General features: G+C 41.4%; 1 protein-coding gene and 2 long non-coding RNA genes across 5 annotated transcripts in view; 2 read left to right on the top strand and 1 right to left on the bottom strand.

Annotated features, from left to right (window-relative positions):
* Positions 1-6129, top strand: part of LOC308587141 — a 6449-nt gene extending 320 nt beyond the window's left edge. The window contains exon 2 of the long non-coding RNA XR_014008211.1: positions 3161-6129. This is a non-coding gene — a long non-coding RNA (uncharacterized lncRNA). The remainder of the gene's footprint in view (positions 1-3160) is intronic.
* On the bottom strand, positions 4609-22092 carry ZBTB41 (zinc finger and BTB domain containing 41). Of its 3 annotated transcripts, none has more exons than XM_081194366.1 (11): positions 21986-22092; positions 18255-19483; positions 16056-16263; positions 14674-14740; positions 13102-13249; positions 12636-12765; positions 12279-12374; positions 9390-9496; positions 9001-9106; positions 8362-8450; positions 4609-7507 (listed from the first exon to the last, which is right to left on the bottom strand). In XM_081194366.1, exons 2-11 carry the CDS (start codon positions 19390-19392, stop codon positions 6852-6854), a joined length of 2745 nt encoding a protein of 914 aa, XP_081050492.1. In that variant the 5' UTR covers positions 19393-19483; positions 21986-22092; the 3' UTR covers positions 4609-6851. The 3 variants fall into 3 exon arrangements, with proteins under 3 accessions (XP_081050492.1, XP_081050494.1, XP_081050493.1); XM_081194368.1 differs by having other exon boundaries at positions 18375-19483; XM_081194367.1 differs by lacking the exon at positions 21986-22092 and adding an exon at positions 21743-21970.
* On the top strand, positions 16886-17467 carry LOC308587162. The gene is made up of 2 exons (XR_014008246.1): positions 16886-17210; positions 17304-17467. It is a non-coding gene; the product is annotated as an uncharacterized lncRNA (long non-coding RNA).

Genomic DNA, 22092 nt, shown 5'->3' with positions numbered 1-22092 from the left:
GGCCAATCGCCGCGCGGAACGCCCCCGCACCCAATCGCCGCGCGCGCCGTTCGGAAAACGCCAGCCAATGGGTTGGGGCCTTCCCTCCGCCCTCTTTGGCCAGAGCGATCGGCGGCGCCCTTCAACCAATGGCGAGCGGGAGTTTTCTTTTAAAACTGACGCATGCGCGGGTGGGAGAGTGGACTCACAATAGGCTGCCGTGAGATCCCTAGCATCGAGTAGGGCAGCGGGGGAAATTATTTTTGTTGTTGTTGTTAATTAATAACTATATACAATTGATTGTACTAATCTTATATTATATTATAATATAATGTATTAAAATAATATATAATCATTAATTGTATACAATTAATTAGAATAATACCATATACGTAGTATAATAATATATAACTATTAAATACTACTAATTATATTATACTATAACATTGTATACCTTGCAGATAGATGGTCCTCAGAGTTTCTTATTGGTTGTTGGTCATGTCCATCTCTTTGCCTTGTGGGAGACGATACACCCTCCATAATCTCATTGCCTAAGATCACGTCGTCTGCTACCAGTCAGGAGAAGTGCCTCCCCACCTTTTAACTTTGATCAGTTAGGGTAGCCATATTTCAAAATCTACACATCCAACATGGGTTACCATACGTCTGGATTCCCCTGGGCATCCATGTTATTTTCACCCAGGCTGTTTCCAACCACTGCATCCCATTTCTGTCCATTTCTATGAAAACCCCACATTTCACAGCACCCCAGAAAATGAGCCTTCAGCACCCTAATCCAGGGGATCGTGATTTCAGCAAGAACCCAACATTGTCCAATGTGGTGAGTGTTGATGATTGTTCAAGAGGAACAGTGAGGCCAGAGAGAATGTGGATCATGGGGGGGGGGGGGGGAGGCAGCTGCTTGATTCAAGAAGACTTCAGGGACATGGCTTTTGAAGAAAAGAGAGAACCATTTCTCTTTACTTCTGTGCTTTTTCTTATGAAACCAGCTCTAGATCTTTTCTAAATAAATTGAATAAAACCGCTTAACCCACTGAAAGATATATTTGAAAAATGAATCACTCCAAAGAGGCTTCAAACACCAACAAAAGCCCCCCTGCAATGTTTGGCGGCAGAAACCCCAAAAAATGAGCCTTTGGCCCCGAGCAATTTTGCCAAAAATATGACGTCATCTGATTTACTCTAAAGCAGCGCCAAACACCATCAAAAGGCCCCTGCAGTGTTTGGCAGTGAAAATCCAATGTTTCCCAGCCCCCCACAAAACCAGCCTTCGACGCCATAACCCTTGGGGTCATGGTTTCACTGAAAACCCAAGGTCATCCCCTGCATGGCAGCCCTACAATTGTCTTGAAATATTGTACAGTGGTGCCTCCCAAGACGAAAATAATCCGTTCCGCGAGTCTCTTCGTCTAGCGGTTTTTTCGTCTTGCGAAGCAACCCTATTAGCGGTTTAGCGGCTATTAAAGGCTTAGCGGCTAAAAGGCTATTAGCGGCTTAGAAAAGGGGGGGAGCGAAAAAAATCGCAAGACTTGCAAGACGTTTTCGTCTTGCGAAGCAAGCCCATAGGGAAATTCGTCTTGCGAAACGCATCGAAAAACGGAAAACCCTTTCGTCTAGCGGGTTTTTCGTCTTGCGAGGCATTTCGTCTTGCTAGTTTTGGAAGTGACACCACGGATGGTACAAGCACTTCTGGAGTATGCTACATGTACAACCACTGCCTGTTTGACTGGTTGTGCAAGAAGCAGACGACAGTGAGCCTAAGTTCCTGTGAAGCAGAACTCAATGCACTGTCATTTTCACTCATGGATTGTGAATGGTTGATGCAACTGTTTAAGGACATCAGAGTTTCTGTGAAATGTCCTGTACAAGTGTATCAAGACAATAGATCCTGTTTGGCTTTGCTGAACTCAGAGTTGCAAGCAAAGAACCAAGTACTTGCAGATTAAGCTACATCGTGCAAGAGAGTGTATTCAGAAAGGACTCATTCAGGTGTCCTACATGGCAGGAAATGAAATTCCTGCTGATCTGTTGTCTAAGGTTGTTAACAGAGAACAACTTATGGTTTACGTACAAAGGTTGCAATTGGGTTGAACCACAGGTACTACAGGTTACACGGAAAGGGGGAGGATGTTAGGATATTTCCGTTCCACCTTAAAAAGGAGCAGGCTTTGTGAGTCACAGAGTCTGCGCATTTTCTGTTCACAGGAAGTTTATGTTTTCTGTTGCTTTTGTTTTCACTCTCTCTCTGCCTGAAACACTGAAGCAGGCAGTCATGTTTTCTCTGTTCTGACCAACGCAGAATAAACTTATAAATAATGCTCTCCTGCGTGCATCTTTTGCTGTGCATTATCTGCTGATAAGAGCGTGCATAAGCTCTGGAATGTGGCAAGCTATTTCTGAAGCTCGTGTCGCTAATTGCTGATACTGCGTGTCTACGGGAGATCGATGGACGTCCGGAGGCGACGTGGGGCCATGATGGACTTTGTCTCCCTGGCAGTATCCCAACATGTTCAACTTCCAAATCATGGTTTCTGATTGGCTACAGGCCCGTCGGACATTTGGCTTCCAAAAGAACATTCAAAAACCGGGTTTTGATCATTCAGGAGCCAAAACGTTCGAGAACTAGGCTGTTCGAAAACCAAGGTACGACTGTACATGGATGACAGTGTCCATGCAACTGATGCATTTCCATAATTTGAAAGAGCAGCATCCTTCATCTGAACTCTCAGATCTACAAAGGCTATACTTTTGCAAAAGCATCAACTAGTGTAATATACATAAGCTTGTGCAGCAGCCACCTAGTTGTCCAAAGGCAGTTATTTTACTGAGAAAAAATTAAGCACGCTTGGGGCCTGTGTTCGTGGATGGACGCAAGACGAAAAACTGTAACGTAAACCCAGAAATAAAACCAGTTAATTGTTCACTGCAGTGATGTAAAACTACATACAAATAACCAGCTACAAGTCTGGTGTCTCAAATTTGTTTATAAAATACTTAGAAATATATAAGAAACAAGGAATTGTACAAATGCTTCAATAGATTGGGAAATTGAGAGATATGCAGGCAGTTAGACTGATTTCATTGCAATACAAATTAGTTCAAACACTTTTACAGGAAAAACAGTTAAGGCAAAACTTTCTCTCTCTCTATATATATATAGATCTAACAGTCACACACAAAGTATCCTAGAGAAGAAGGGAGAAACACAGCAAAGGACAGTGCAGACGAACTACAGCAAGCGCTTTGGGGTACAGAGAAAGCTGAGGTGAGGGAAAATGGGTATTTGGGAGAGGAGTGCAAATAACTATAGACGGAGGAAAGGGACTAACAGATGTGAAAGTCTCAGGCTTGATCAATATGAACTGGAGGTAGCCATGTGAAATGCAAGCACTGTTAGTGTAGTGTAAGAAAAACCTAAATTTCTCCCACCTCATTTCCCAATCTGATTTACGGTATATACTGCTCAATCAAGTCAAGAATAAGTTCCATTTGTCATCTTCAGTGACTTTGTACCTTCCTGCTCAGTTATTTTCATTCTCATAACAGGTAAAGCCTTATCTTTGCCCAGGCTTCTGGGAAGGGATGAAGTGCCTTGCAATACTTTCTGCTTCATGTGTGATTATTGGTTGTGATACTGTTTTATATATATTTTTTAACTTAAGGGCGGCCTAAAATTCTTTATATAAATAAGTTGCAGATTTATAGTGCAGTAAAAAGGTAAAGGAGCCCTGGACAGTTAAGTCTAGTCAAAGGCGACTATGGGGTTGCAGCACTCATCTCACTTTCAGGCCGAGGGAGCCGGTGTTCGTCCACAGACAGCTTTCCGGGTCATGTGGCCAGCATGACTTAACCGCTTCTGGTGCAACAGAACACAATGACGGAAACCACACGGAAATGCCATATACCTTCCCGCTGCAGCGGTAGCTATTTATCTACTTGCACTGGCATGCTTTCAAACTGCTAGGTTGGCAGGAGCTGGGACAGAGCAATGGGAGCTCACCCCATCACGGGGATTCGAACTGCTGACCTTCTGATTGGCAAACCCACAGCGCCACCCACATCCCACTGTGCAGTATCTCACTCCCTCAACAGGGAATATTAAATGAATAATTACATAATCCTGGCAATAATTACATAATCCTGGCAGATGAAAATCTCAAGGCCAGCTCTACCTAATCTTCCTCTTCCCCCCAGGCAATCTACCATCAACTGTCCTTTGCCAAAGATCCTGATGAGTTTAATGTTGCATTAATGTTACCTGTAAACTGCCTTGGAAGCATTTACGTACATCCTGAAATGCAGGATATAAATTGCTGTACTACATAGATATACCAGTTATTCTACCTTCAATTGTTCCTGAAGTTTCTGGTGGCATTTGGTAGCTGTTCCATCACATGGAACAGTCTCCTTACATTTGCATTTCATATAGCCACTACATCTCCATTCCCTGATGTCAATTTAGCAAAGACCCCCTCTGCTTAACGGGCAATGCAGGATTTAGGAGACCAGGAGACGCACATGGGTGACACATGGCCTGCACACTCAGGGGGAAAAACTTTCATTGCATGAAACATTGATGTGAAGAGGTGATGGTAAACATTCTATAGATTCAAAGTCAAAATTATCATTTTTAATTTCACAACATCAGCATATGTATAAACAGATTTTTAAGGGCCATCTCGTGTTCTTCACATTTGAAACCGTTCCCGGATTAATATGCTACAGAGCAAACGGAAGTCCAATTAGTTGTAATTTAGCATCAAAAATGTCGGTTAAAACACAACAAAATGAATAACAACAAGCAATTAAAAACAAGCAACTTCCAGCTCATGAGATTCTCTAGTTAATGCAGTTAGTAAACGCAGGGCTGCATAGCTTCCTTTTTTTAATCATAGATGGGTAACCTTTGGCTCCCACAAATGTTAACTGCAATAAGCTCTAGCCAGCATGATCAATGGACAAGGATGGGAGTTGTAGTCTAGCAATATCTTGAGGGCCATCGCTGTTCTAGAGTATCAAAATGATGCCAAAATACATAAAAAGATTACATGATTTGCCCCATTCCTAAAAATTAGCATTATATGTACTCCAAACCTAATTCACTTATCCAACATACTTACATGACAGCAGTACCTCTGAGTATTTGCTCCTGATCTTGCTACACATACCCACCTTTCCTTAGGATATGTGCAAATGTGGCAAAAGCCATAAAACCAGGATTTTCTTGTACCTCTTTGGACCAAACGTTCAAATCTTCAACTCTACATATTTCTAGCACTATTCAACAGCTAACACGCACATTTGGTGTACTCTGAAGACAACAATTAAGATAGAAGAACTCGCAAAGCAAGCTTCTTAGTTTTCCTAACCATAAAGAAGCTTGTAGCAACCATCTTTTTTAAGTGCTGAAACATGGGCAAGAACACAAACTACCCGGCACCCAAGTAGCCTATGGTTCCACGATTGTTTAAATGTAAGAACATTCATTTATAAAGGAAAATACTGTAATGAGGTAACAAGTACTAGATTTGTAGGAGGATCACAGAACCTCTATATCAACGCTCATATACATTTTGGGTCTTTTCCACAACTATCTCAGAATAGGTCTCGCAACAGTTCTCAAAAGCACTAGAAGTGGAAACTGATTTATCAGCATTTATTTTTTTTTAGTGTTATTGGACGCTAAAAATGCTGGCCACCGTCTGACTAATCCGATGTTTACTCCAATTAAGTCACATGGATTAACAGACCATTACTTCCAATTAAGTTTACTTAGGACTGCCTCAAGATAAACCAGGAAGGAAGGAAAGAAGGAAGGAAGGACGGACTTAAGAGCAGCCTACTGGATCACAATGGAAGTCCATTTCATCCCAGTATCCTATTCTCACAGTGGCCAATCAGATGCTCTTAGGAAGCTGGAGCAGAGGGCAACTGCTCTATCTCTCTCTGCCTGCAATTCTCAACAACCAGTATCTAGAAGCATACTTTTCTATACAGATATTTATTCAAATTATTCCCTTGAAAAGCATGGGTCAGCTGTCTTTTATTTCACCAATTCTTAAAGCAACAGCAATGACTGCCAGTTCTCTCCCTGCCCAACTAAAAGTGCCATGTTTGATCTTTATAAAGCCCTATGTGTCTTAGAACGATTATGTCTTGTGTGTACATGCAGATTTGAATTATATTTCTGTTATGACAAATTGCTAGCAAGCCACAATCCCTGGATGCAATGCTAAACCTGGAAATGTGTTGTGTTTTCCCCGTGCAGGAAGAGCAAAGCTGGGGAGATCAGAACTTTAATAGTTAAAATAATTTTATGATCTGTAATATAAAGAGGAACTTGCATTATTTGTACCTTTGAACTTCCCAAAACCTTTTTCATATATGAGAGGTGCATATTAATAATGCAAAGGTGGAGAGCTATTCATAAATGACCCAATTATTTCATTTAAGGTTTCTTGACGAATAAGATTACCTCATGAAAGTTGTTTTAAAAATAGCTGTACAATATTTAAAAACCACACGATTGTATTTTGAATGTTGAACCACTGCATTTAAAAAGACACTTCTTTTCCTTTGTACTTGGCAACTTTCCGCTTTGAGAGCTTTCTGACTGCTAAACAGAGAAGCAAGACTAGGGAAATATAAGGGCTATATAAGCAGTTCCACTAGTACAAGGATTTTGGGCTATGCAACGCCACTCCCTCTCCCCATGTCTCCCCTAAATCGGGGGGTTCCCTCAACCCCCATAGCGGGTTTGGGGAGAAGAAGTAGTTCAATTGCACAAGCAGAAATCCTGGCACTAGTGAATTACTTTGTTGACTATTGTCGTAATAGCCTGTCACACGTAATCACGAATGCTCATTAGCTGAAATATTCTGCACCGAGGGAGCTGTATCAAGACCCAGCAATGTTCCAAGATAAGACTGTTCTCTAGGATCCAATATTTGCTCAGGTCTGACCGGATGAACGATGTTTGCAGGCTGTGGAGTGAGTGTGTATTTTTCTAGAAATGCCAAATCCGTCGCCTGCTGGTAGTCTGTTGGAGGAGGTTGTGAAGAAAGAAGGTTGTGAGGCGAGGATGAAACAGGGGTGGTATGTTCTACAAGATCGGACTGAGTTTCGCGTATCTGCACAGGTATCAGTGTTAGTGGTACACACACGTCTGGCGATACATTCTGTAGCATTGTTTTGGTTTCTGCTTGATAAACCTTGGCTGGTTCCACAAACGGTTTAGACTCACTTTGGAAAGCCTTGTCATCGGGTACAAACTGGGTTGGCAAAGAGACTACTTTCTCCTCCGGCACCGGGCTTAGTGATTCTTCGGCAGACTTTCCTCCGTGAACATGGTCGGTATGATATTTCAGCTTGTCCTTTCGTTTAAATGTCGCATTGCAATACTGACAGTTGAAGGGTCGGGCATCCGAATGAATAACCATATGTTTCGTTAACGTCTTCTTAATCCTGAAAGACTGGTTGCAAATTTGACATTTGTACGGTTTTTCACCTGTGTTTGAAAAAAGTCAGAATAAATAGAGTAAATATTTCCTAATATATCAATAGGACATAGCGTTATTAGTTTCTTCGTTGCATGGAGAGGCGTTTTATTAATTTAAATATTTTGGCACACATTTGAGGGAGGAAAACCAAAGTTGTGATTTTAAGTTTTATTCTCGTTTTTTTAAAAACAACAACTACAACACAAAACCATTGCTTTAATAGCCAACAGGTTAATATTCGGGAAATGCATTTTTAAAGCTTATCGTAGATCTATATCTAGTGCTAAGATGTCCTACCAATGAAAGGTAAAGAATTATCCCAACTGACTGTGTAATTAACCAAGATAGTCCACTAATTAGAATATGAGAAATCTAGTCTGTGACAACCTGTTTTCTTGCATAACGATTTATATAGAAACCCAGCCAGATGGGCAGGGTTTTATTTTGTTTTGTTTGTTTATTATTCTACTGCTCAGAGCTAACAGTTCTGAACTGATAGTTCTGATCACATGGTCCAGTTCTTCCTAGAATATACCACTTTAGTTGAGATTCCTGCATTGAAGGGGATTGGACTAGATTGGATCCCTTCCAATTCTACAATTCTATGACAGCTCTCCAACATCAAGAACTTTGGGCATGTAGAAAGTCGCATCAAAGTCTAGCTTGTGCTAACTTTTCAGATGAGATTCTGAGATAGGAGAGCCTACAAACATGCAGGAAACTGTACACTAAACTGTCAGCTAGTATTCAAATGCCAAGGCATACTATGTGCCACAAAATACAACTCTTATGAATTCCATAATATGAAACATCACATTTATTCTTGCTGATCCAGCAAAGCATAAAGTCCACAACTGCTTACCTGAATGTGTCCTAAAATGCATTTCCAAACTTGATTTCCCCTTGAACACTTTCTTACAGACTTCACACTGATGAAATGTTGCCTTGTACCTTCAAGGAAAATGGAACGTATTAGAAAAAAAGCTCCACATCCATGGATATTTTCAGTGTATACATGAACTACGTCAAAATCATAGGCTTAACATTCTAATTCCCGCCCCTGCTTTAAATTGTGTCCTGGAGAAAGATATAAATGTGTTAGATTAGAAAACAAGCAGAAAATGTCAAAGCAACTTTACCCTGTGCACTTAACTACCAGCATCTTGGGGTCAAACTAATTTGTACTCTTGAATTGTACTGCTGCTTAATCTCATTTTTTGTTTTAGCATTTTTTTTATTGTTACATGCCACTTTGGAAGCCTTTTAGCCACAAAGCAGCCTAAAACACAAACTAGAAAGGGGTGAAGATCCTGGTTCCCAAGCAGCATTTAAAACAAGAGTTCCCCAGTTTGGATGGGATGGGAAACTGTGGTTTGGCAAACTGCAATGTCTCCCTAAAGCCAAGTGTGCAGAGAAAGGGAGCGTGCTGGCACAAGGATCCTTCTTGTTACACTGAAACTGGGACATATGAATGTGTTTCAGAATTAAAATGAAAACTTACTTTTGCCACACCTTTTCTCCAAGATGAACGCTTTTATAATGAACACTGAGGTGGTCTCTTCGGCCAAAACATTTTCCACATTCTTCGCACTGATGGGCCTTTTCACCTTCGGAGAACCAAAAGCACAATCTGAATGAGCTTTAATAAAAAAGACCAAAGGCACCCAAACCAGGAAAACCCAGTCTGTCAGAACACTGCCAAATAATCATGTACATTTTCATACGCTTTAGGGTCAAGTCAAATGCATGGTTCAGTCCTGCATGTATGGGCTGTGATGTGCCTTGAATTCATGCATTCTCCTCTTCTACAGGCCAACAGGAGATCAAAGGCTTTTGTTTTTGAGCTAACCAAGGTTTCTTTGAATGAAAAAGCCAATGTCATTTGTCTACCTGAGTGTATCCTTTTGTGTTTTGTCAGATGGTCGTGACGAATGAAAGTCTTTCCACATTCTTCACATTCATACCGCTTGTCGTCATGGTGGACCCGCAGATGAAGTCTGCATTAATAAATGCACAAGGTTAACTTTGCACGGGATCTCTTGTGTTCACTGTTAAAGCTCAGCCTGCCAGCAATCCCCATAATTAGAACTGGGATGAAACAATAGCTCAGCATGCATGGGATGAGTTATTTGCAGCATTTAGACACAACCCTAAATCATAGTTTGTTTACATCTCTGAACCTACTCTAATCATCATCTTGTGACCAACAAATAATGATCAGAAACCATGATTTGAAATTGGGTTATGAATCTGTGCTTAGGTTGACTGTGGTCTGTTGTTACATCTGAACCTGCTATCCTAGCTTAATCCTCATTTATATTAGAGCTCTTCCTCAGATGCCCACCTGGCTACACAAAAGTGAGGTTACAGCAGTTTTAAAAGCTATTCATGGAAGGAAGGAGAAGTATCAGGAAAGGAAGAATGGCAGATAAAACCGATGGAGCACGTAGAGATGGCGAAACTGATGGGGAAGATCAGAAACCAGTAAGATCAAGTATTTCCTAAAGACTGGAGCAAATTTGTAATTTATTTAAAAGACCACTGTAAACAATTAAAATCACTGGCAGGGTTGTAATCTTGGATTTTATTGCATTAGCCGTGTGGCCATAGCATGATATACATTAAAATAACAACATACCGTATTTTTTGCTCTATAACACGAACCTGACCATAACACGCACATCGTTTTTAGAGGAGGAAAACAAGGGAAAAAATATTCTGAATGAAACAGTGGACGTATCATTTTTGTGCTTCATGCTGTGGCCACAGACATGTGATCTGATGGTGAATTTGGGGTGACCCAATGCAAAAATCCTGAGAATCCCTGTGGATCCATGCTTTGTAACCACGTTTTTGCACCATTGCAGCCCCAGGCAACAGTGGGTGCGTGATTTTTGGGGGGCAGGCTGTAGCCATGGACATGCTATGTGCTCTGATGGTGAATTTTGGCTGACCCAATGCAAAGATCCTGAGGATACATGTGGACCCATACTTTTTAACCACGTTTTTGCACCATTGCAGCCCCAGGCAACAGTGGGTGTGTGATTTTTTTGGGGGGGACAGGCTGTAGCCATGGACATGCTATGGGCTCTGATGGTGAATTTTGGCTGACCCAATGCAAAGATCCTGAGGATCCATGTGGATCCATGCTTTGTAACCACGTTTTTGCACCATTGCAGCCCCAGGCAACAGTGGGTGTGTGATTTTGGGGGGGCAGGCTGTAGCCATGGACATGCTGTGTGCTCTGATGGTGAATTTGGGGTGACCCAATGCAAAGATCCTGAGGATCCATGTGGATCCATGCTTTGTAACCACATTTTAAGTGGGGAGGGAAGGAAAAACACAGAAGTCTAAGAATGCAGGAGAGGGCTATAACGTGAGGAAAGGAAGGCAAAAGTTTCCCCCCACCCACCCACACAAGCCAGCCAGCGTGCGCTCTCTCTCTCTCTCTCTCTCTCTCTCTCTCTCCCTCCCACCTGCATGTTTTCCAGCTGCCTGATATATACGTATTTTTTTTAACTGCCTTGACAGAAGAAAGCATTTTAACTGCATTAAGAACTATTTAGCAGCGAAACCTAAGCTTTGCCATCCCTTAAGAGGTACAGACACTGTAATCTTCCAGATCGCATGAATTTACAGGCAAAACCCTGTTTAAGGATTTCATCCTTTTAAATGGAAGAAAGCATATTTGAATGCTGTGTGTCTCCAAAAACAAAAAGCAGGAAGTCAAATCAGAATTTTAAGCCGAACCTGTAATCTCTCTTCCCTTCACAAACATTGTTCCCTCCGGAGCAGGGAGAGGATAGAAAGACGCTCTGCTTTTCCCCTCTTCTTGCCTGGAGGGGAGGGGCTTTCCCTGCTCTTTGTTCCGTTTGAGCAAACACAGTAACGAAACAGAGAGGGTGGGCAGTAAGACCCTGAGGCAGAATGCAGGAAAGCAGCCGCTTCCTCTTTTCAGGTTTCCCTTCTCCCTGAAGCGCGGTTTGATTTTTGCCTGATTTTTCAGCTCCAGGGACCACACATTCGCTGCATAACACGCACAGACATTTCCCCTTCCTTTTTAGGAGAAAAAATCTGCGTGTTATAGAGCGAAAAATACAGTAAAATGGGGGTGGGGAGGTAAAAGTAGATATCGTCCTGGGCGATTACTTAAAGAAAGAAAGAAAAGAAAAAAAACTGCTGAGGCTGGAGGAGGACCGTTAAAGGGTCCTTCAGCTCCTCAGATTTGTCCTAACTCGATTGTCTTTGTACTTGTCCTTGTACAATACGGCTACTTGGAACTTCGTTCGATTGTGTGGCGTGTCGACTGCAGCTGTGGTGTTAAGGAAGAAGTTAGTGGCAGGGTTGTAATGACACTTGTAACGTGGATTTTTTTATGATTATGGATATTTAACAGATGGATAATGGTAAAAGATGTAGCAAATTTAATCGTAAACATGGAACCCATGGAGGGAGGGAAGGAGGTCTGAAGGTTGAAAAGAACCTTGTACTTTAATGTTAGAAATTGTTTTGTTAAAATGTATAAAATTGTGGAAAAAGCCAGTAAAAAAATTATATATATATAAAAAAACTTTTCATGTGGCTAAGAGTCTCTTGCTGGCAACACGCTCCTTTCCCTGCCTCCTTTTCCAGCCCAACTCCAAGCAACCTTGCAAAAAAATAAAAAGCGACCACAGCTGCTTTTTCTAACTTCTGCCCAAGAGTAAACGAAATGTCAAGAGCATTTCTGACATTATGCTACTATCAGTAATCCTAAGTAATGATACAGACATGGGTTACCTGTATGAACTTCCATGACGAAAACTCTGCCCACAAATACTACACAAATGAGGCTTTTCTCCGCTGTGGATTCTCAAGTGCTCTTTCAAAGTTGTTCTGGAGGAAAGAAATGGAAATATTTGAAGAATATATACTCTAGCCTTTTCATTGTGATCAATAGTTGCAGTTCTTATAAAGTCCAATACATTCTGAAGAATGGAGAACTACAGTTCCCATTAGTAAGATCATAAAAGACTGAAAGTACTAGGTCAACCTTTTCCTATTTATCATACAAAAACTTCTGAAAAGTTAAAGGTTTCGTGTGTAGAAACAAATTAGTACAAAAACATTTCTTTATGCATGTATATTACTACCTACCTTTCTCTGACTGATTTCCCACAAATAAAGCATGTCCATTTTCTCTTTCCTCCATGAGTACATTCAATATGGCGCTTCAGATTGCCAGTATCATTAAACTGACGACCACAAATATCACATGGAAAAGGTCCTGGGAAGAAAGACAAATGCAATTTACATTGTTGCCACTTGAGCAACAAGGATCGCATCAAAGCCAAGCACATTATTTTGGACTTCAAGAATATGAAACTGACAGGCAAAATACACACTTCTAATAATCCCTTCATTACATACAGGCGTATTTCAAAAGCGGAAGCAGTATTGATTATTTTGAGCAACTAAAAACAGGTTGAACACACATACTGAAACACAATCCTGGAAGAGATTTGCACAAGTTGCTTAGTGAATGATGATTTATGTCAACAAATACACACTGAAGAAAATGCATTTATATTTAATATTTACTAGCAGAATGGGATTTTCCTACCGAGATGGAACTTTTCTTGATGCTTCAGTCTTGCAAAGCGGGATTTAAAGTGCTCTTCGCAATATGTACACTTAAAGGGCTTATCCTGTGTGTGTAGAATCATGTGTTCTTCCAGATGAGGTCTTCGAGTGAAAGATTTATTGCAAATCTAAAGTGATAGAACAGCCAACCAACCATTAACTATTAACATCCACTAGAATGTGCCATGTACACACACATGAGCTTCTTGAAGGCTGGACATCAATGAAAGAAATATATTATTCTGCTTTTAATCAACAGAAGTACTAATACTTAGACAGTGAGGAATCAATCAGAATATTATATTTCTGAAAATGCATTGTGACTCATGTGACACCTGAAGGAGCGTCTCCACCCCCACCGTTCAGCCCGAACACTGAGATCCAGCGCCGAGGGCCTTCTGGCGGTTCCCTCATTGCAAGAAGTGTGGTTACAGGGAACCAGACAGAGGGCCTTCTCAGTAGTGGCGCCCTCCCTGTGGAACGCCCTCCCTTCAGATGTGAAGGAAATAAGCAGCTATCTTCTCTTTAAAAGACATCTGAAGGCAGCCCTGTTTAGGGAAGTTTTTAATATTTAATGCTGTATTGTTTTTAACACTTGATTGGAAGCCGCCCAGAGTGTCTGGGGAAACTCAGCCAGATGGGCGGGGTATAAATAATAAATTATTATTAATTCTTCTTCTTCTTCTTCTTCTTCTTCTTCTTCTTCTTATTATTATTATTATTATTATTATTATTATTATTATTATTATTATTACTAGCGGCTATTCTACTATACCCATGTCTGATTCCTTCAAGTTTTAACCCATCTTCAGCATGAAGAGAGAATTCCTGTGCATCTTGATTAATTGCAGGTATTACTATTCATTATGAATTTACATGATCACGCTACCAGATGAAAATACTACCACATGAAGACAGTTATTTTTAAATCTTCGTTGCAGCCATGAAACCAGCTATATACCAAAGGAAGGTATTACACACAAATGTGCATAACAGAAAGTAGGACTGGTCTTTTTTATTTGGTGTTAAGAACTTGGGCATCAATCACTGCCACGTACCAATCACATTTTCTAAGAATGTCTCAATCCAACATATGCAAAAAATTATTATAATAATAACTTTGAATAGCATTATACATTAAAAAATAAGGTGGGGGCGGGAAGAGATATCAAAAGCCATGAAATACGAGTTTTTGCCCATACACTAGAGTTTGTGGGGGGTCTCCTCATAGGAGCTCCCTGTGCCCCACTATTACATGCACCAGAAAGTAAAGGAAACCAGTGCATTATATGAAGAACTGCAGCTGAAAGGGAAAATCCACACAGCCTGATTGCATGCACAGTCAGTTCTCTGAATCTGAGACAGAGTAGTGGGGATTATTGTTTTGTTGTTTCTGTTTTAACTATCTGTGTTTTTATCTTGTATTTTATCTTGTGAACTGCCCTAAGGTCTTTTGATGGGTGGTTTATAACAACAACAACAACAACAATAACAACAACAACAACAACCAAAAGTGTCCATTTCTTCCCAATAAAATCAAAGTTATGCTTACATCACATTTCCAGCCTTCACTCTTCTTCTTTTTGGAGAGAAATTCCTGTACTTTTTCAGGATGGAATCTGCAGGGTGGGAAAATCCATTGAGAAATTATTTCTAGAGTAAGGAAATTATAAGCTTGAGCCCAGAAAGAAATGTTAGAAACAAGCTGTATTAGTACCCACAACAAACATACTCTCCATGCTACATAAAAGAAGCAAAAATGTCTTATATATTCTCATTTGCAGTTTTGTTGCATATTATATTTTATTATGATTTTTGTGTTTTTATATTGTAATTTTACGTGGTGAACCCCTCTACCTTGTGACTGCTTGTTCACACAATAATTTAAAAGACCTGATGGGAAAGGAGATGCTGTGCAGAAGAGTATCGACCTTCTTCCCCAACCAGTGTTCAAAACTCCCATTGTTCTAGGCACATTTTGTGACAGGGAATTTCATTAGCGCAAGCCGTTTCTAAGCTCTGGGTACAGTACTGCGCTTAAGATTTCAGATTAAAACTGCAGAGTGGAAGGAAAGGAGGACCTTTTTCTGCCTCCCCACTTCAGCTACTCTCTGAAGACTAGAGAAGAGACCCTCTTAAGAATATTAGGGGGTGGGCAGGGGAAGGAACTAGGCCATATGAAAAATGAATGTAATATTTTAGCTGCAGTTCCTTCATTTTCAGCTTTGAATTTTTGTTATAAAAAAAGAGTGGCTAGACATTCTGTTGTCGCACCTATAACCTAGATTTAAGGTACCATTTAGCTCCTAGCTTTCATATCTGTTTCTAACAGTCCCCAACCCATAATAGCCTGGATTGCTCTGGGCAGCCTGACCCGACTTGGCCCAGGACAATGTGGGTTGAAGCCCGTTCCCCCTGAATCACCCTAATTCAGCTCAGACTTCGCCCAGGTGCAATGCACAGCCCAACGTATTCCCTGTATATTCCAACTATACAGCATCAGCAAAGCTGTAACATATTGTTCTCATGTGCTGCCCTTTCCATGCCCAGCCCTTTAGCCCAAACATTATTTGAAACCAGCCTATACTGCTATACATATGGACTCCTCACCTATCACTCGTGGGTTGTTGTTTTTGTGTGTGTGTGTGTGTGTTGACAGAGCATCAACAGCAGGCAAGCATTTGAATTGTCTCAAAATGCAAACGCTTGCCATGCAATGGAACAATGTAGTCACTTTATAAAATATGCAGAGCACCTCAACACACACATTTTTAATGCCATGGACTTTAAAAAATAAATGGTTGCCATATATATCAAGCAGGTAGCTTATATATAAAATCTCCTGCGTCAACACTTTTTTATAATCTTGTACTGAAAATAAATCACATCATCACAGCATGTAAGTATAGCATAAGAAATTTCATTCATACTTGCCTCTTCAAGTGCTTTACTAGGGTCTTTTTTGTGGCGTGCAGTTTGTTACAATATGGACATTTGTGTTCCTTTTTATGACATACAATTTCATCATTGTGCTTCTTTCTGTGTACAGTTAAGTTGGATTTGGTTGAATAGCGCTGATGACAGATATCGCACTGAAACGGCTTCTCGCCAGTGTGCACACGAGAATGGATCTCAAATTTCCCTACAAAACAAACCACTCCAGTTAAAATATTAGATATCCAACCAGCAACTAGTCCTGCAAACATTCAGTACTACTATGCATCAAAGTATAGGTTCTGATGGCATTTCCAAGGTTATAGTGCTTTACATAAATAAATGAAGCCCTTCTTCAAGGAAGTATTTCCATTTGGGGAGGAACACGTTCTCTAAATAGGGAAATTGTTCTGTCTTCTGCTAGCTGATCTAGCAGAGTGTTTGGGATGTGGTTGTCACCACCACTAGTTCACAACCTGAGAAAACTCACTCAAGAGCTAAAACACAATGCAAAGTGTGTTGACGCACCGTGTCAATTTCACCTAAGTCGATCTCAGCTGGCACTGCAATAAAATTGTTAAGGTGCTTCCCCAGACTTCATAGGGACTCTACCAATGAGTTTCAGTTCCTCTGCTAGAGTCTTCTTGACCAACTAGTCATCCCATGCCTTGGACCATGCCCTGCTGTAATAACTGAGCACAGAGGTCTTTAACTTTACCGGAACCTGGATTAATTCACCAATTTAAATTTGTTGTTGTATATTGTTTTTACCTTTACCAAAATTGACTAAGGCCTGGCTCAGATGGCTGATCAGCATTAACAGCATGTAAGGCCACAAGGAGGATCACAGTATCAACTGGTGCCTCCAGTTTAAGATGACTTCAGCAGGCCTTTTGTGAGCTGTCACAATTACATAAATTGCAGCATCCATGCAACTAACATACATGCCAGAATGCGGCAGGTTCAGTTCATAAAGCCATCACCATCATGTGTTCCCAAAAGAGTTGCAAGGCAACAAACTTTGTAATCAGACCTACATCTGACCTTCACTTTCGGTTGCAATGACGACTGGTAAAAGTCATGGTCCACCAGATGAAGACCAATGATTTAGAGCAGGGACATCTGAAGGCAGCCCTGTATCATGAAATTTTTAAGGTTTGACATTTTGCTGTTATCATGTGGGAAGCTGCCCAGAGTGGCTGGGGCAACCCAGTCAGATGTGTGGGTTATAAGGATGATGATGATTAGATCCTCACTGGCATGCTTGGTGGTGACTCAGGAGAGAGCCTTCTTGGTGGCTGCTCCCAGACTCTGGAATTCCCTCCCTGGAGAAGGTAGTCTGGCTCCCTCCAATCTTTTGCCAGCAGGCGAAGATCATACTGCTTTAACAGGGAACTGAGTGCTTTTAATGAGAGGGCTGGTGCTGTGCTGTTTTTATTATAATTATCTTCTGTATGTTTTAAACAGATTTTATATATCTAGTTTTAATTCTATCAATTTAATTGTTTTAAATTATTGTTTTTAGTGATTCTTGTTTTCATCTCAAACTGCCTTGAGTCTTGTCGGGTGAAAGGCAGGGTAACAACAACAACAACAATAAGGATAATAATAATGGTGATGATCTGCCTTCCAGGTGATGGCTAGACAACAATCCCCATTCACCTGATCACTGGTCATGCTGACTGGGGCTAGCAAACGTAGCCCAAAATCGTATAGAAGGCATGTTAGATACTCTCAATTCCAATAATTAACACACGTGTTCAAATGCCTAACAACAACATGCATGTCTTTTTCAAAGATGACTTGTGCTTAAAAGAACTGTAACAGCAAGTCCGGAAAAACTGAAGTATTCTCTGGATTACACATCTAACAGTTCTTTTTTCTAATGTTATTTTCACATGCATTTCAAAATATGGTTGTTTAGGTAGTTAAATGACATGACCATAACTTGCTGTATGTTATACTAGCACAAAGGATATGGCAATATACAGAACACATGAGGTTCTAGTTTTCTTTTACTACTCCAAGGATGTCAGCTACACACTTCGCTCAATAATATGAACTGTAATGCTCTATATAGGACCTGCATTTACAGTGTGTGGCGTAAGCCCTTTTCAAGTTGTGAGCAATGATCACAAAGACCACAAATCTGTTTGAACCTAAGAGGCAAAGCACATCGAGCATGTGATTCCCACTTACCTGCTCGATCAAATATTTTATTACACTTAGGACACTGCAAGTATTTTTTGCTACCGTTCTGAAAAATGACCGGAATATATGTGGAAAGACTGCCTCCAGAAATATTTCCTGCTGGATCACCTGTCTCATGTCTTTCTTCATCACGTTCTTTTTCACTTTGCTCTTCAGACTCAGTGTCAGTTGTGTCCTCCTCTTGCCTGTCTTCATCAGTGTGATATTCACTTCCACTGTCTTCAGACTCATTGTTAGACTCGTCATTAGACTCATCATTTTTCTTGCCAGGACTCGCTTGATTTAAATTGCCATCAGATGCCTCTCCACTTTCATTGTCATTTTGATCAAACTTAGCCGGACATTTGCGATTTCGCAATGATCTTCTGGTAGAAGTATCTGAGCTCTCGACCATTTTTAACCCATGTTCTTTTTCCCGGGCAGAAGCTTTGTGTGCTCTGGACAAGTGATTTTCTAAGGATTTCTTGTAACAAAAGTTGCGATTGCACAGAGTGCATTGGTGATTGCTTGCTGCTTGGGGAGTTTGCTCACTGGATGTTTCTACCTGGGATGAATTCTCTGATGTCTCTTCAAACTGCAAACTGGAAACATTTTCAGTGTTCAGCAGCTTGACTGCATCGATAATATCTAAAAACTTAGCTGCCTCTAAAACTAAGGGGATTTCATTCTTGTACACAAAAAACTCTGACGTATAGAGAAATTCAAGTAGATGGCGGAAAACTGAATGAGTTACGTGATCCAAGGTAACGACATTTGTACTTGGATTTTTGCTCAAGTAGGCATGAAAGTAACTACTCCCAACAGCAACTACTACTTTGTGGGCACTAAATTCTTTTCCATCAACAATTATGAGCAGATCACAAAAAGATGGTTGTTTCTGTCGATCATCATTTAAATATTTGAGTAGATTTCTGTTGTACTGCAAGGAGCTCAAAAGCTTTCTTTGAGCTGTTGATGGCGGGAGTTCTTTAGAATACTCAAGCTGGTCTGCAGCAGCTACTCCTGCAGAACCAGCAATAACTTTCTGCACAGAATCTGCAACGGGAATCTTATCGGAAGATTCCCTCCGATGATCAAGATGTTTTTTGTCATCTAAATTTGCAGTGAGCTTTCTCCTTTTCTTCATTGCAGTTGTGCCACTTTAAAATCAGGAACTTCATATGTAACCCAAAGTCTCTCAAACAGATCGTTGCTTCAGTAATATCTGAAATTATAATCTGTAAAAAACAAACAATTTAAACTTTTTTTTTGTTTGAAACCCAGCCACATGTAATTTCTCAGCAGGAATTAAGTTACTTCTGAGCAGGTAATATGGTTTGGAAATGTATTTATTGCTCCCTCAAAGCCAGTCACCACCCACGCATATTCTAGAGACCAAAATGATGTAACTTTTAGTCTGAAAGATTCTACAAGGTACATATCAAGAGGTACACTTACATAAACCTTTACACAAGAGCTATGTTAAGTGGTCTTTAGGTGGTGATTTTTCATATTTGCACAACTATGTTAGAATAAGAGAAGGTTGTTTGCACACATACGGAGGTATTTTATTAACTAAAATATATTCCCTACATAAGGCAAGCTGCAATTCTAACACCGCTTACCCTGGTATAAGTCCCACTCAATCAAATAAAACTTACTTCTGAGTAAACAGTTATGATTGCACAGTAACACCACCATTTATCTGTATACATTAATGATGGGGAAAAATGTGGATAAACATTGTTAATATTTGTTACTTAATATAAAAAACTCAGTTTGTGTGTACTTACAACACTTGAAGTAGCAACACAAAACATGTTGACTAGGAACTAAGCTTAGATGAGCCTACCACTCAGTCTTTAACAAGATTTCCTCCAAAGTGAGTTCTCTTCAAATTACAGCCTTACTTTAAATTAAACATGCTTAAGTCCTGCATACCAAGTTCTTAAATGACCTATAAAAATGCTGCCCTAACAGCTCAATTTTAAAATGCACCAGGAAAACATGAAAATTTGCTTATTCAGTGTAGCATGGACACATTGCCACATTCAGGACCACTCTGACGCATTTTGCTGCCTGAAATGGAGCAAATGGCAGCCCTCGACTCCCCACTCCCAAAGTCAAGGCTATTTTGGTAACAGTGGCAGAACAACATCCCACAAGCGTCTTTTCCCTCACCCTGCCACTAAAAATATGGTGGTGATATATTTAAATAAGCAACAGTTTCCTGCTGTTTCATGACTGTCCAGTATCAGTTGCCTCATTCCACATTCACATCTATTTTCCTTCGTCCTTGACACCCGAGATGTGTGCTTTCAGGGCCCACCCCATTCCTGCGATTGTGATCTCTTTGAACTGTTTTAAAATTTAATTGCCGTAACGGCACCCTGGCACCTGCTGGTGAATGGCACCCACTGGTGAAGGGTGAATATCAATAACAACAGTGGTAACAATAATGATAATGATAGTAATAGCTAGTCAAACCCTGGGATCATTTAAATCCTTAGCTCAGGCAAGGTCACACAGGTAAATTCTCCCTGCTGTCCCGGCATCACGCTTAAGACCTGAGCGAAACATATGGTAAAAGGAGATATCAACAAAAGGGCACAGCAGGGAAGGCTGTGACACTTGAAACTGCGTAACTTTTATCATCTCCTGTATTCAAAGCTTACTTTTGGTAGCAGCCAACAAAGTGAGAGTAGGATCTACACACACACAAGCACTGGTTCATAGAATCCTATACAGTGGTAGCTCGGGTTACATACTCTTCAGGTTACATACGCTTCAGGTTACAGACTCCGCTAACCCAGAAATAGTGCTTCAGGTTAAGAACTTTGCTTCAGGATGAGAACAGAAATCGTGCTCTGGCGGCGCAGCAGGAGGCCCCATTAGCTAAAGTGGTGCTTCAGGTTAAGAACAGTTTCAGGTTAAGAACGGACCTCCGGAACGAATTAAGTACTTAACCCGAGGTACCACTGTAATTGTAGAGTTTGAAGGGACTCCCCCATCATCTAATTCAACCTCCCTACAATGCAGGAATCCTGCCTGTGGGGAGCTTGCTCCACCAACCTACTGCTTAACAGCCTGACCCACTGCAACAAGGTCACAGGTTTGATCCCCATACGTGCATATTTCTGCACCGCAGGGGGTTAGACTAGATGACCCCTTGGGGTACCTTCCAACTCTACAGCTCCATATTTCGCTTGGTTGGCACAAGATTATATTTGCGACCGGCATCTCCACCTGCGGTCTGAAAGCTGCTGGGTCCTCCTTACCACCCCTCAGCCGTCTCTGCCCCTAACTACTCCCGACTTCAGCGACTCAACACGTGTCTAAGACGCCACGTTCACACGTGAACCCCAAAAAAGGAGATTCCCACCCCTGCGACACGGAGATCGGAACGAGCCGCCAGCAGCAGCGAAATAAAAAAACCTCGGCCAATAACAGATCGGAGGCGAGCACGTACACACACGCGCGCGCACACAAGTACATACCTGGCCTTAGTTCCCCCCCTTCAACCCCTTTCCCAAGATCAAGGGCAGCGCCCCTCGGAAACCCCCCTGAAGAAGCACCGCTGAGGGAAGGGGAGGAGCGGGGGGGGGAGCAAATAACGGTCAAGGCGACGGCTGACAGCGCGCGCAGACACACCCCTCGCAGCCCCCACCCTCCCGGCGACAGCCGCCGCCGCCGCGCACAAGCGAGTCTCGAGCCACCTCGCCCCCACCCGCTCCACACACCTCTTTCCCCGCCATCACTTCCGGGTTCCGGCGTGCGTCGAGGCGCACGGAGGAAGTCGCGGCATGTTTACAGTCGGGGGCCCAGCGCACGTGCGTGTGCGTGTGGT

Source organism: Podarcis bocagei, assembly GCF_964188305.1.
Source record: "Podarcis bocagei genome assembly, chromosome: 5".
Classification (NCBI taxonomy): Eukaryota; Metazoa; Chordata; class Lepidosauria; order Squamata; family Lacertidae; genus Podarcis; species Podarcis bocagei.
Note: the sequence above shows the minus strand (reverse complement) of the source record. Positions and strands in the feature narration are given on the sequence as shown.

Coding starts and splice junctions, on each gene's coding strand:
- ZBTB41 (XM_081194366.1), bottom strand. CDS start 19,392: ATGAAGAAAAGGAGAAAGCTCACTGCAAATTTAGATGACAAAAAACAT. Junction 13,250..14,673: donor GTGAAGGCTGGAAATGTGAT/GTAAGCATAACT, acceptor CTATCACTTTAG/ATTTGCAATAAATCTTTCAC. Junction 7,508..8,361: donor GCATTTTAGGACACATTCAG/GTAAGCAGTTGT, acceptor TTTCAAACACAG/GTGAAAAACCGTACAAATGT.